General features: G+C 41.9%; 2 protein-coding genes across 4 annotated transcripts in view; both read left to right on the top strand.

Annotated features, from left to right (window-relative positions):
• Positions 1–215: 215 nt before the first annotated feature.
• LOC123043927 (rhomboid-like protein 19) lies at positions 216–4,672 on the top strand (the record flags this gene model as incomplete). The annotated part of the gene is given in 8 exon segments (XM_044466533.1): positions 216–309; positions 873–997; positions 2,025–2,085; positions 2,910–3,076; positions 3,174–3,285; positions 3,367–3,569; positions 3,704–3,835; positions 4,256–4,672. Coding segments are annotated over 8 exon segments (945 nt in total). The 3' UTR covers positions 4,356–4,672.
• Positions 4,673–5,405: 733 nt separating this feature from the next.
• The window catches only part of LOC123043925 (protein HUA2-LIKE 3), a 15,025-nt gene continuing 5,095 nt past the window's right edge, over positions 5,406–15,335 (top strand). For 2 of the 3 annotated variants that reach the window (XM_044466531.1, XM_044466530.1), the window contains exons 1-4: positions 5,406–5,733; positions 8,008–8,084; positions 10,444–12,627; positions 14,024–14,492. In XM_044466531.1, the coding sequence (XP_044322466.1) occupies positions 5,611–5,733; positions 8,008–8,084; positions 10,444–12,627; positions 14,024–14,492 (2,853 nt within the window). In that variant the 5' untranslated portion in view covers positions 5,406–5,610. The remainder of the gene's footprint in view (positions 5,734–8,007; positions 8,085–10,443; positions 12,628–14,023; positions 14,493–15,335) is intronic. The other variant, XM_044466532.1, reaches the window with a different exon arrangement.

The following is a 15,335-nucleotide window of genomic DNA, read 5'->3' as shown; positions in this document are numbered from 1 at the left end:
GATATTGTCTCGACAAGGAAAAACCTCATTTGTCTCGTCTATGGAACTACTGTGTTCGAGCCAAGCCAGGAGGAGGGAGCAGGGAGAGCACCCGGAAGCCCGAACCGTCGTCCCGGAAGCCAGTCGACCCCACGGACCTAACGATCGATCCCAAACCCCATCAAACCTTTGCGTGCTCCCCGCTCCACTTCCCCCCTCCCCTCTCCTCACTGCAGCCACAGCGCGCTCCGGATCGGCGGATCTCGTCGGGCGGCGGCCGCCACGATGATGAGCAGCGTCTCCCCTCCGGCGCCGTCGCTTCCCTCCGGGGTACGTACGGACCTCCTCTCCCTCTCTCCAGATCTGGCGCGGCGAACGCCCCTCGCTGTCGGACGCCTCTAGATCCTTCGGCCAGGGCGCCCCTCGTGCCTGCCGTGTGGCACGACGCGCGTCCTTAGCACCCGTCGACGCCCCTGTCGCGTTCCCCCGGAGGCCGTCGCGGGGATGTTGGCCGTGGAATTCCGGGGGCGATGTGTATGTGTTTGTCGAGCCTGTGACGCGCTTCGCCTGTAAACGCGTGGTTGAGTTGGGGTGCGCGGATCTCGGCAATGGTTTAGAGTTGGATAGCTGAATCCGTTCGCTAGCTCTCTGTCTGCACCAATGCCAGAGAAAGAAGGACCTGCATCATGCTGTTTCCAAGCCACCTTTGGTGGTCTCATGTGGATTTGTTTGCTCTTGCCCGGAGTTTAACAGATTTGTATGCCTCAGATGTGGCCTGGTAGCTGGTTTTTGTTTTGTGTTGTTTTTGTTTTGAGGAAAGGCCTGATAGCTGAATTACGCGTGGGAAAACTTGTCGCTGTACACTGATAGATGCCGTGTTTATCACAATGCAGGGTGGAAGCTTCTTCAGAGGGTACACGAAGCTCTGCAAGGGCCTCGCCGTCATATTGCTTCTCGTGCACCTCTTGGTCCAGCTGTTCCCTTCAGCCGTCAACTATCTCGCGCTTATCCCCGCAAGGTAGCCAACACAAACAGATCTTTGTTGCACTTTAATCTGATGTTTGCATCGAAATTTCAGCCACATACCCGAGTAGTGGTCAAGTTAGTGGTTGCATGCCAAGAAGGGGAAGCTGACCTAATTTCTTAATTAACCGCTTTACTGTCAGCACCTTCAGTTCTGTCAGCACCATTAGTTTTGAGTTTTTAGATTGCAAGGATTTGTATAGCATCTAGTAACCTTCCAAGGAGAAATATCACGTGTAGATGTGTCCTTCCAAGGAGAAATATCATGTGTAGATGTGCCAGTACCCTATAGCACTGACTGGTATACAGTACACAGAACTATTACAGCTAGTCAGCATGCTCATCTAGAGTGCCAGTTTTAAATGCAATTTTGGCGCAGTGGTGATAGTTTTGAGTGTGGTGCCATGCATTCTACTCCCTCCGTTCCTAAATATAAGTCTTTGTAGGGATTCCATTAGGTGGACTACATACGGAGCAAGATGAATGAATCTAAACTTAAAATGCATCTATATACATCCGTATGTGGTTCATAGTGAAATTTCTATAAAGACTTACATTTAGGAACGGAGGGAGTAGTCAGTAATTAAGTCGTATATTTTCTAACCTCTAGATTGCATCATTGTATTCATTATTACATCTGGTGCACACAAAATTAAACCTACCTATCTTGCTTGTTTTGAAATGAAGTTACAGGCAAGGTTTACGAGTCGATGAGTCGTCCTGAGGTTGAGACCCATAGACTAAGCGTGAGTAGTCGATACTAAAGTTGTGACTCATAGACTAGTCGACACTGAAGTGTAGTCGGCCCTGGAGTTGAGACTCATAGACTAGTCTTGACTAGTCCTTGGACTCGTAATCCATGGTTACAGGTAGTTTTTCCTTAAGAAGCCAATTAATGTTAAGCATGCCTTTGAGGTGTTACCCTGTATAACTTGAACATGTTAGATGTTTGGCATACTTCTCATAAAAAATCATGCTTCTATTTTCTTTGGAATTGTTTGATTAATTTATTTTTTCTTCAGGACAATCCCTTTCGCCTGGAACTTGATAACTGCTGGCTATGTCGAGCAAACTATTCCAGGGGTAAGTTCTTCCTCTCATCTTTGTCAAGGGCACGGAGTTTTGATTTGTTCTTTTGTATGCTTTGTAATCATCTTAGCACTTGGTATGTGTCCTCTAATTAATTTTATGGAACATTACTGGAACTAAATCTCCGTGAAATGAAAATAAGTAAGAACTATGGCAACTAAAGTAACTATATGTGAAGTAAAGATTTATTTATCGCTGTGTGAGAGATTGCCTTTTCTAAAGTATGTGGACGAGGCGGCAAAGCTTTTTAGATGGTTAGCTATGAAAAAGAACACACTTAATCAAACTAGTAGTGAACTTGATGAGGTTTGGATAGGGAGTGAATTAGAGTATGGTTGCTATGTCTGTCTGGTTATATATTGGTAAGTTTTTCTCATGAATTAGATCATGTTTTAGTAAGGTAGAAACAGAATATGTATAATTCAAATCTTCATTTATGCTGAGCAATAGTCACAAAATCAATTGAGTGGAAATATCTGTGAGAAGTGATGACACATATGCAGTGTATGGCATGGATGTACAGTGAGCTATCTACAGTACTTGCCTGAGATACTTTCTGCAGATGAGCCTTAACTTTAGGATCATGCTAAGCTTGTTAGGGAGTGACAGCGAGTAGTGCTCTCCTTTATCGTTGTTTGCTCTGGACCATGTGTTCAGCTGTTTCATATTTGCTGTTTATATATTGAATAAAATATACTATCATATCTTTAGATTCGCCTTTCCTTGGTCCCCAGCTGCCAAGTGCACTATTTTAATAAGAATTAAACCATTCATATTTCATCGAGCCCCCTCAATTCACATGGATAATGTGCTTCCAGGTGATTATCAGCATAATTGGTCTTCTTTTATTTGGGAAATTATTAGAGCCTCTATGGGGCACAAAGGAGTTATCAAAGTTCGTTTTTATTGTCAACTTCTCAACTTCAATGTGTGTCTTCGTAACTGCTATTGCTGTGTACTATGTAACACAACAAGAGAGCTACCTGTAAGTATTCTGTTTCTATAGAAGTGTCCGAGCACATCTGGTTTGATGTTCTGTATTGGGTAAACTGATGAGTTTTTCTTAACTTTTGATTTCTCAGCTACACTCCTCTTTCTGGTTTTTATGGGGTTCTGTCAGGATTGCTGGTGGGCATCAAGCAACTTATGCCAGAGATGGAGCTTAATCTTTTCGTGCTGAAGATTAAGGGAAAGGTTAATAACTGATACTGTTAATAGAATGACTCTGTTTGATGTTATGTCTGATCTGACATGTTTATTTTTGTCCCTACTCAGTGGATCCCATCTCTTATTGCACTGATTTCCGTTGTTGTAAGCTTCTTCATGAAGGACTTGGTATCTTACCTCCCAGTTATACTGTTTGGCATTTATATGAGTTGGATTTACCTGCGTTACTTCCAAAAGAGGCTAGAGACAGGCCTGAAAGGGGATCCAAGCGAGGAGTTCTCTTTCTCAAGTTTCTTCCCTGCAATTCTGAGGTATTACGAATTCCCCTTTATATAATACTAACTTCTTAGTTTACGGACGAACTTCCTGACTAATTTATGAAAACATAGCCAAATTCTGGATTCGATAGCCTTTATATTTGGATTAATTTATTAAACATATGCAGACCAGTTCTGGATCCAATAGCCTCAATATTCCATAGGCTTCTTTGTGGAAGATCTGATAGGGCAGACCGGGGTCAGACATTGGAAACCTCATCATTGCCGGGTTCAGATTCTACTGAGGCAAACAGGAGGAGGTTAGTTTTTGTGACTTGTTCTCAAGTAACCCTTGCTCACACAAACTAGTCTATGGCTCTATGCAACCCTCCAGTACCTCCCCTCTGTCTTTGTTAATTATCACACATAGGTAATGCTCAAGTGAGTTCTGGATTTATGTTTTGAGACAGTCTTTCAGGATTATTTATACTTTGTGACTGCAGTTTGTGAGCTTGTAGAATCTATGTTGTTACGTCATTCCGTTTGAACTGATTGCCGTATTCTTAGTTTTGGGTCTTTCGGTTCAGTAACTAACTAATAACTCTATTTGGTGCTTCTGGTTGCTGCAAGAACTGTATATGTGCTAGTAGTGTACCCGAGAACAAGCCACAATTAATGCATATGTGCATATGGGATAGTAGTGCACTTGATCTCACTTGGTTGTGTTGATCTCACTGCAGGGAAAGGGGTCAAAGGGCACTGGAGCAAAGATTGGCTGAGAAGCTGGCTGCGGTCAAGAGTACAGAGAGCACATCTCTCGACGCATCTGACAAAGTTTGAGCCTTCTACAAAAATGAATGCTGTGAATTCCTGGTGCTGCGTTACCCAAGTGACGTTGTCTGGAGGACAGGGAGCATCGTCGGTTCGACCGCGACCTCTTTCTATTCCCTAGTTTATTATATCATCTGTAAGTGCTTCTAGGGGAGGTGGTGATGCGAGAATGTGTGATTTTACTGATGTAGGGAACCATGCCGAACTGTGCAATGATAGCATCATGTCTGTTAGCACAATTTAGCCGCATGCTGACTGCTGAGAGTCTTTCGCTTTGCATTTTTGAGGCCCAGAGGCGTTCCATGAGCAATGAACAAGTTAGCGCATTGGTTTGCTTGTTTGTCGATCCGTTTGATTCTATCTGCTTGAGTTATGATAGCCTGACGATCTGAGAAGGTGTTTTGGTGAATTAAATTGGCAGTGATTGGTAAATGACATGATGCTACTGAGTGTGGTACAATAATAAAGTTCATTTTCCATGAGATAAGAAAGAGAAACGCTTATTGTGTATGGGAACTACCAGCCCCAGCCCACCTAGTCGGATTCAGACCCTCATACGTAAGTAAGAATTCTTTGAGTTTTTTTATTTTTCATGGAAGAATTCTTCTCCGGTCAATTTCACACTTCATGAGTGTAATTTATTATGTGTACGCGGTATGTGTAGGTGTAGCATGCTGTAACATCGCTTGCGCGTCTGGAAATAAATTGGGTGATCTCATTGCTTATTTACGGCGATACGTTTTGTCATTACGGCGAGTGATCAACTTATTTCCTTTAGAACAAGCGAGTGATCTGACTTTGACTCTTTTTTTAGGAAGAGTGATCTGACGTTGACATGACTTTGCCGACACACCATTCGTGCAAAAACCGATAAGCCCACGAAAGCCCAGGCCCATTGCCGACCAAGCCCTCTCACGTGTTCGAGCCCTCCTTCCTACCACCAAACAAACAACCCCGCAGGGACACGAAACCAGAGCAGGCAGCAGCAGAACGGGGAAAGAAACACACAAAAGGGAAAAAACAAATTAAAAAAGAGAAAAATCTCCGAGCCCAAGCCGCCTCCCCCATCCCCCCACTCCGGCGCTCCATGCCTCCTGGCCCCCTCCCCCTTCCCCCCGCCGCCGCCGCCGCCACCGCCACCGAGCCCACACGAGCGCCCTCCGCGCGCCCCAGCGCCCGGCGGCAGCGCCGCCCCCTGGCCCGCTAGCCGCAGCGGACGCGCCCTCTGGCCGCCGGTTCTGGGCGGGCGGGAGCGGCGTCGGCGATGGCGCCGACTCGGAAGAAGCGCACCTCCTCCGCGGCCGCGGCGGCCGCCGCCGCGGCCCAGTGGAAGGTCGGCGACCTCGTGCTCGCCAAGCTCAAGGGCTACCCGGCCTGGCCGGCCATGGTGAGTTGCGCGCCCCCTCGCTCCTTCTCTCTGATCTGGGGCTCCCCAAGTGGTCTGGATGACCTAGGGTTCGATGAATCATGCTGTGGGCTGGGGAGCTTGCTTAGGGTTCGGTTAGATAGTGTTTTTTTACTGTACCGCCATGACTCGCAGTAACAAATGAGGTCTGTAGGTAGCTGCTAACGCTGGTTTCGTGACCCTTTCTGTTTTCGTGGCTATAATAGTGGCGATCCTAGCGAGGCCTGGCATGTTTAGGGTTCTTAGACCATGGAGGTAGTTGGTGGTTAGCCGTATGCAAATTCTTTTGATCTTTGCTAGAGGTTCCTGCTAAATCGACGCACCAAACTAGGATCTGGTACTCGAGTTCATGCATTTCTCAAGTCTTGATGATTCTAGTGAGGTTGTGAAGTTGTTGTAGTTCAGATTTCACCCATCTGGCAGTTGGGGCTTCATGCAGTTCCGATCTGTTCGGAGTCGGCCAGCCGAGCTTGGTCAGTTTTAGTTTTTGTTTCGGTACATGATGGTGAGGTTGATAAATAGTTCTCTTGGGATAAATCTTAGTGCTTCACTCTCATCAGATTTATTTTGCGAGATCCCGTGTAAGTGTACTGCCTTTATGATGGAACCACTATAGTCTATTAATGTGATTATCCAACTGTTTTGGTAGCTGGGTGGAAGATGGCGGTAACCTGGTTGGTAAAGGAGAATGCCATCTTTTTTTAAGGATTAATTTGTATGTAGTGAACGAGAACCTGTTGTCTAGATCAGTTGTTATGATGTTTCCGCACCTAGAATAGGTGCAGCGAACTGATGCTGTTAGTTTTTAGATGTGCCAGATTAACTATATGATGTTTCAAATGGTTCTTCGCTATTTGGTAATTTATATGTCATTAGCTCCGATATACTTCTTGAATGGTTTATCTCCTTAAATTGGCCTCCTCAGCAGCTGGATGTGATTGTTATGTAAGTCCATGAAGGTTCGGCAGCGATTGTTCATGTTCTCTGCCCTGACCATGAGAATTTATAGTATAAAGACAACTGGGAGATCCTTAGACCCTCTTCACATATGAATGCGCCACAACCTAGCACGGCTCTCGTTATCCATGTTGAAGTTCCGCATATACTAATTTAGCTCCTTGGTGATGGGCTTTAATGCCGTAGGCAGCCTATGTGGAGCTGTGAAATCCAGATAGTCTCACACTGGAAGTCTACAATGAGTTGTGGAGCGTATAATCTATAATGTACTACTTGTTATGTCCAAATAAGTCACCTCCAGGTTAACCCTGTTGCCTGAAGGAACTGTAAGAGGGTTAGAGGGGTGCATATGCATATGTGTGCCTGTCCAACGTGGGTTCTGTATTGCGCGAAGTATGGGCCATCAAATTAGGTTTCCTTGGATTAGCAATGAGGTTATATAGTGGACTTGCCATGACATACACCTTGTTATGGTTTAAAAAAAACATCAATCTGTGAAAAGTGTTGCATGATCTGTGATAATATGGTATGATCTCTATTTTTTTGCAGTTTGTGCACGTTGGCACTGACGTTGTAATATGAATTTCTTTTGGTGGCGTCTCCTTTTTTTCTGTTTCTATTTTTATTCTTTGGGTTTCTTGCTTTTACTTGTCACTTGAAATTTTGGAGGGTTAATACATAGAAGAGTCCTTCTCGCCCTTTGCTAGCCCTAATGTTTACTCACTGCCCTAAAGTTTTGCTTTGAGATGCTCATTTGCTGTACTTGACAGATAACTCCTTGTTTTCTCCTGCGCTTTAGCTATTATAAGCATTTCCCCATACTCCGCCTTTTCTCAAGCGTTCTATTTTATGATGACTTAGTTCTCCAAACAGTTCTGTACGGGCTTGATTTTATTTTAGCTTACCTTCCTGTTAACATGGCTTGAAGGCACTTGCCATTTTAAGCTTTTGTTATGGTGTCGTGTTATGAGAAAGTTCACAAATCCTGCAGTTGCTTTTCACTATTGCCAGGAAAGTAGTTCCTCTCCTCTGTACACTTTTTTCTGGGAAATATCCCTTTGCTATTATTGCTAAGATTTTGAGGAATATTCTTTAAGCTATATGATTTCTAGGATGAAACTGCTTAGTTGCTTGTTGGTTAAGACTTCCAGTTTCCTTTTGTATCTGTTCCATTCCTAGGTCTGGCTTGTTTAGTCTGAAAAGCTGTGTTTTGGGGCACTGATATTTGTTTGAATTGAAACTGAAAGACCACAGGAATCATAATGAGCACTTGATTTACGGATATCCATACTGTTACAGATTAGCGAGCCGCAGAAATGGGGGCTTCCTTCAACTAAAAAGAAGTTGCTGGTCTACTTTTATGGAACTAAAGAGATGTAAGTTCTACTTTGTATTTAAGATTGTCCTTATGAATCGACAATTATTGTTGATGCATATTTTACCATATATGCACCATTTGCTTGTGCCAAACTATCAAATAGCTTCTCATGTTAGTTGTCGATTATTTTTACAGTAGTTTAGCTCTTTGTCCTCTTTTTACTAGTTACTACTTACTGCATGAGATATGAGGAGACATGGTATATAATTTTATTTTGATAATTCATCTATTTTCTTTTGTGACGATGAGCACAATGGGTATGTCTGTGTTAGCTTTTGTCTATTTACATGTAAGCCATGCGTTGTTTCTACATGATTCTGTTATTTGTGTAAGTGCCCAGTAGATGGTTCCCGTCACGATGACCACATGATGGGGTTTGGGCTTTTTGGTCATTCAAGGTGTCTGCTTTTGGACTGATTTTTACGTAATCAAGCTTGTTCTAGCTATTATGGAGCACTATAAACATTATTTTTTGATTCAGCAATATGCTGTGGCCATACTAGTGTAAATCTGGGGATCCTATTTATGATAAGGATGGTGTACTATCATACACTTTATGTTTTTTTTAGCATAGACTTTTAGGAGTTCCTGGGATGGGTACAAGTATTTTCCTTGCAGCACTTAAGTTTAGTTGTTGTAAGTTCTAATCATGTACTCCCTCCGTCCGAAAAAGCTTGTCTCTTGAATGGATGTATCTAGCACCAAGTTAATGCTAGATACATCCATTTGAGGAACAAGCTTGGGACAAGCTTTTTCGGACGGAGGGAGTACCTGTTTGTGTTATCTTGATAAAGCATCTCTTTGGTTATCACACAATCTTATAGTAGCTTACACCAGGAGCCTGAAAAACTTAATGAGTTAACGGGCAAGTTGGAATCAGTAAATTGCAAATTCAGTAAAATTAAGGGACGATATCTCTGAAATACTTAATCCCTACGATTTTTAATAGATGCACAGTTTTAGTCGAAATGCTAAGAACACAGGAACTTCCAAGTTCCAAGAGAGACTAATGATAATTTGTTAACATAAAGGGTGTCCCAAATGATAAATATTTATACGATGATATAAGTACAATGCAGTAAAGAACTTGAGGCTAGTGGATGTAACACTGGTTAAGTTCTGTCGAATTTTCCTTTCCTATTTTGGGACGTCTTGGTGCTGGCATGGCCTGTCTCATAGGTTGAAAGGTAATACATGCTCACAATCAAAATTATGTTACTTTTGGGGCAACGCGAAAGGATTGGAATGGGAACTTCCTATGTAGATATAATCAGGGCCAGCATAATAGTTTCCATTTATGCTGTGTTTTAATCATTGTCATGGAAATGTAATGGTGTAAAATCTTTTCTTGGAAATAAATCCGGCATTAGAAACAGGTTTGTTGGCACTCTTTAATTTTTGTTTTTGGCATAGAAACAAGTCATGTGCACTCTTGCTCCACCATAACCCTATAGGATTGACGAGGGACAAGGTCATACCACTCCAATCCCGTATTTTTCCTATTCCTACGTTTTGAAATTCCTGCGAATCAAAGAGTGTTTAATTGTACAAAGAGGTTGGAGTGGATGGAAATTTTCCTCCTAAATAATGTGGAAAGCATCCCTTAGGAATTTTCCCTAAGGATTATAATCCTACGTATCAAAAAGGCCACGCAGAATTTTTTTTAAGGAATTAAATCCTCAAAAAGCTCTATGGAGAATTTCTTTGAATCAAAGGAGCCCTAAAAATCTTTCTGTAGAGTACAAGGCGCACATAGACAACCCGCACACACATGGAACCACCATCAAGAAGTCATGAAAACAATTCAAAAAATTGTTATAAGATGCATGTACCATGCCACAAAATTGTCATTTGTAAGTTTTGTCATTCTTTTATAGCCTTTTGGTCGCATTTATGTACGTAGGTAGCATAGCACGGAAGCACTGTAAGGGGAGGAATCATCATTCTATCACACCACTCCTATGCACACACATGCATGCACATCTTCTATACATGCTATGAATATATTAGATTTCACACCCCAACTCAAAGTGGGAACAAACTCTTACTTGAAGCACACACATGTGTACTCCTGTTAAATGCGGCACACCTTGTTGGTGCTGGGGATTGAAGTTAAGTTGATTGCAACAAACACCTTTGCTCCCACCACTAGGCCAAAGACCCCTCCACAGCCATCTTAAAATCTAATTATGTAATGGTAGGAATTGTTGGTAATGAGCAATCTCAGCCTGAGATGTTTGTAACTCACAGCAATCATGCCATGATGGCTATCATGTTTGCACATTTTACTCTCAATCCAATATTCTTGATTCCAGATGTTTAAATGTTCGCTCTGACATTAGTTTTTAATATTGTAGTGCTTTCTGCAATTATGCTGATCTTGAGGCGTTCACTGAAGAGAAAAAGAAATCTCTACTTGTTAAACGACATGGGAAAGGAGCAGATTTTGTCAAAGCAGTTAAGGAAATAGTGGAAATTTTTGATTCTATGAAGAACGAGGACAATAATAAGAGTGGTTTGGCCCCTGCCAACAATAGCAGCAGTTTGGACACTGGAGGTCCTGAAGAAGGTTCTGATTTGGCCAATGACAACAAGCTCGAGGGTAATCCTGCCTCTTCCATGGATCACAGCATGGCCAGTACCCCTGGGTCTAATATTGCTGCATTGGAGAGTGAACACTGTGTTGTGAACTCTGCACCTGATGAGCCTGCTAGTTCATTTTCAAAGAAGAGGAGAAGTAATACTCTGCAACTAGGTTCTTGCACTCACCGTGATCTTACTTCCCCACGGAGGCCAAGAAGTTCATTAGGTGCTGATCATAGGACTCGGGATTCTTGTGGGCCGAATGGTCTCAATCTGCCTCCTGTTGATATGACCACTGATGATAGGCAGGAAGGTTCTTCTCGGCGTAAATGTATAGGTGATGACAAACCTAAATCGGATCTCCTTTCAGCTACAAAGGATGTTATGCTGTTCAATTGCGGTCAAGGCACCTCAAGTCAATCTGGAGCTTCTCTGAATGGTAATTATGAGAACAATTCGAGTTCTGCTGCAAATATAGAAAGTAATCTTAATGTTGAAGTATGTCAAACTGTCATGGGCAAAGAAGATAATCTTGATGGGACACAAGATCTTTCCACGAGCACAACAGTTACTTGTAAAAGAAAGCGAAGCCCGGACACCAATGATGTTAATAATTCTATTAGCAGCGTGGTAGCAAATATGGATGAAGAATTGCAGCCTAATTCAAGTGGAAACCTGCCAGATTCTCCAAATTCAGGGAATGAAGTCAATAAGTCAGATGGAGATGACCACTTGCCTTTAGTAAAAAGGGCACGGGTTCGAATGGGAAGACCCCAGCTCGAGGACTCCATGGTTGATGAGCTTGATATTTCTGATAACAAAGTAGAGTTGGCTATACCTGTAGATGAATGTTATAAACATGACTTGTCTTCATTAGTGGGAAAAGATCATCCAGCTGATGATGTCCCCTATCGCATAGATCCTTCACCCAAAGTAGACACATCGCTGGCATCGGGAAATGATCAATCAGCTGAGGAGGTGCTTCCTGGCATAGATCCTTCACCCAAAGTAGACCCATTGCTGGCATCGGGAAATGATCATTTAGCTGAGGAGGTGCTTCCTGGTATAGATCCTTCACCCAAAGTAGACCCATTGCTGGCATCGGGAAATGATCATTTAGCTGAGGAGGTGCTTCCTGGCATAGATCCTTCACCCAAAGTAGACCTGTCTGCATCAGGAGAAGTTCAGACTGCTTGCAAGGACAAAGAGTATCAATCAAAGGTTTTGACGTTAGATGGAGAAGCTGCTTTACCTCCATCTAAACGTCTCCATCGTGCCTTAGAGGCTATGTCTGCTAATGCTGCTGAAACTACAAGTAATCCGCCTGAAGTGAATAAGGCAAAGGAGTGTATCCTGAAGCCTTGCACAACGTCGATAGGAAGCTCTCCTTTTAATAACTCTGCAGATGCACTTGTCAGAAGTCCAAGATCTGCAACAACTAAAGGCCCGGAAATATGTTCAACTGTACTTTCTTTAGATACCCCAACTGGCCTAAAGTGTATGTCACAACCATTCATATTAAACAAGGACTCCCCGTCTTCTGTTTCATTGGAATTGACAAACGGTGGCAATCATGATCTTCCAAAAGACAAAGTTCACACCAGGGATGATGATGATATCTGTGGAAATTCTCCAGCCTGTTCCTTGGAGTTGAAAGAGCCTGTCTTTGTATCTAAGTTTGATCAGTTGCCTGTGGGGAAAGTAAGTACAAATGAGCTCCCAGATCCAATTGGTAACTCTGGTCGAGATTTTAGTAAAAATATTGATGGATGTGCTTATCCACTTAGCCATGCAAAGACTGTTGTGTCAGGTGCTAATCACGATTCCAATTCTGAGCCACAAAATAAGACAGTTTTGGCTGAACCAACAGTCAGTGTGGGTGACAGGACAAGTGCCTCTTTGTTGGTTACTAAAGTTACATGCAGCCAGAATGTTGCAGGCGCTCGAACATTTGAAGTGTAAGCCTTCTATTTTCTTTTTCTTAGATACATACACACTATTTTCTGCCTAGGTAAATATATTATACATTTATACTCCCTCCAACTGAAAATACTTGTCATCAAAATGGATAAAAGGAGATGTATGTAGAACTAAAATACGTCTAGATACATCCCCTTTTGTTCATTTTGATGACAAGAGGGAGTACGTCTTTACCTTAATTAACTAATTCCAGCAATCTTGGATATCTTGTGTTTTCCATTTTAACATTGTTCCTGTCCCTAAAGTTATGTGTTCCAGCATAGCCCCTTTCATGTAGTCTGCTATTATTCACTTCAAAGAATCACTCAATTTGTTGTGCACTTGTAAATATGTCATAATGCAATAGTACGTATTGCATGTATTCTTTTTTCTGCACCTTTTTGCAAGCAAATTATGCAAACATGAAGGTCTTGTGTAGATAAAGATGGATGCTGATTATATACCTTAAACTTGATTTGTTGTGCCAGTTCAGTCACCACACTGATTCGGTCGCCACACTGATTCAGTCACCACACTGATCCAGTCAAATGAAACAATGGTGTTCGATATGTGCAATCAAACATCATAATTTTACTTGATCCTATAAGCATATATCAATAAAAATTAAGGGTTAAATATATGTTTGAAGACTGTCAATTTCCAAATCTCACTTGTTTGTGACTGGAGGGAGTATATGTTTGATAGTATCCAGTAGTATAGAAGTATAAGTTGGAGCTGCTTCATTGGGTTAGAATAATAGGCAAAAGTCTGTGTGGGGGGCGTTTAGTTTGAAGCTCATGGATGCCAAAGTTTACTACCCAAATGTGGGAATGCTGGCCTCTTCTAATATTTGGTATCTATGGGTGATATTATGGATTGTTGGTTCAGTCTTCCTATCTTATCTCAAATGAACATATTCATCTGTATAAGTAATACTCCCACCGTTCGGAATTACTTGTCGCAGAAATGGATGTATCTAGACGTATTTTAGTTCTAGATACATCCATTTCCGAGACAAGTAATTCCGAACGGAGGGAGTATAATTTATGTATTCTTCTGCAAGCAGTTTAAAATTTGCATGGAGTATGCTAAGCAAGCTACTCTTTGCTGATATAAAACATCTTTCTTAAGTCTAGGTGACTTTTTATAATATGTGTGTGTAATTCATTCTTCTACAAGCAGTTTAAATTTCTGGGGAACATGCTAAAGAAGCTATTCTTGCTGATGTGAAAAGTCTTTATTTAGTCCAGGCGGCCTCTGAAACAGTGATATATGGGACTATTGTATGAAGGATCAAATAGATCATTTTTCTGTTATTTCTTATTTATATCTATTGAAGTCTTGTGTCGATCACTTGGATAGGCTTCACATCAGTTTCATTGGTTCATCTTGTAGGCATGGTTCTTCAGCAACGGCACTGAGAGAATTCGACCACAAAATTAACTTGAAGGATATTGGTTTATCTCCTGACCCGATGCCTATGAAAGGACTTATTGCTGCTGCACATGCTCAGAAATTCTCTCAACCAACTTCTTTCATAGACAGTTTTTTAGATTCCAATGTTATTTCTGAACCTTCGGTGAATATACCTTCAGTTAAAGAAGGATCAGGTGGCCGGTGTTCACCTTCAAATACTATAATAAGGTCTGCATCAGATAGGATTCATACTCCACAGACTAGTGGTAAGATTCTTTCAGATAACATACAACAAAAGAGCTTGAACAAACCAGCAGGTCATGATGAAGCCAGGTCAGCACGGAGGGCCTTTGAAAATTTCCTAGGTACATTAACAAGAACAAAAGAATGTATAGCCCGTGCAACACGTCTCGCTCTGGATTGTGCTAAGCATGGCATTGCTGGGGAGGTTAGATCATTCATACTCTTTCAGTCTGCACTTCTCATTTACAAGCATATTTATGTTGGACCTTTGTGTTGCTTACTTCCACACTTTTGTTCGTCGATAAAAATCATGTACTTGCTTGAATGCTTGTAGTTGTAGAGTTGGTAGCTTTTCTTTGGTCTATGGTTTGTCCATCTTTTGATTGATTACTTAGCCTGATTGCGGTATCTTGTTGTTAGCTTTCTGCAATGAGAAACATGGATGTATCTTTTTGTTGTTAGCTTTCTACAGCGAGGAATATAGATGTATCTTTTGGTTGTTAGCTTTCTACACCGATGAATGCAGATTTTGCTTCTCTTTTGAGGAACAAAGATGAAGTAGATTTAAGCTTCTATTTCAGAAACAAACCATTGGAATGGGGAGCCATTTCCTTACTACATACTCCCTCCGTCCGGAAATACCTGTCATCAAAATAAATTAAAGGGGATGTATGTAGATGTATTTTAGTTCTAGATACATCCCTTTTTGTCCATTTTGATGACAAGTATTTTCGGACGGAGGGAGTACCTCTAACGTGGCACAAAATGATACACACACGACTTAGAAATTAGTAAAGAATACACTTTTCCTAAAATTTAGGATTACAGAACGACATTTGTAGCCTTCAGTTTTATACAATGAGAACAACAGCAACAAAGCCTTTTAGTCCCAAACAAGCTGGGGTAGGCTTGAGTTGAAACCCAAAAGATCTTGGTACCAACTCATGGTTTTGGCACGTGGATAGCTAACTTCCGCACACCCCTGTCCATGGCCAGTTTCAGTTTTAGATGTGAAAGATTATACTGTTTTATGGCCATTGGGCCAATC

This window comes from Triticum aestivum, chromosome 2B (genome assembly GCF_018294505.1).
Source record: "Triticum aestivum cultivar Chinese Spring chromosome 2B, IWGSC CS RefSeq v2.1, whole genome shotgun sequence".
In the NCBI taxonomy this organism is placed as follows: Eukaryota; Viridiplantae; Streptophyta; class Magnoliopsida; order Poales; family Poaceae; genus Triticum; species Triticum aestivum.
This window is presented reverse-complemented; position numbering and strand designations above follow the sequence as displayed.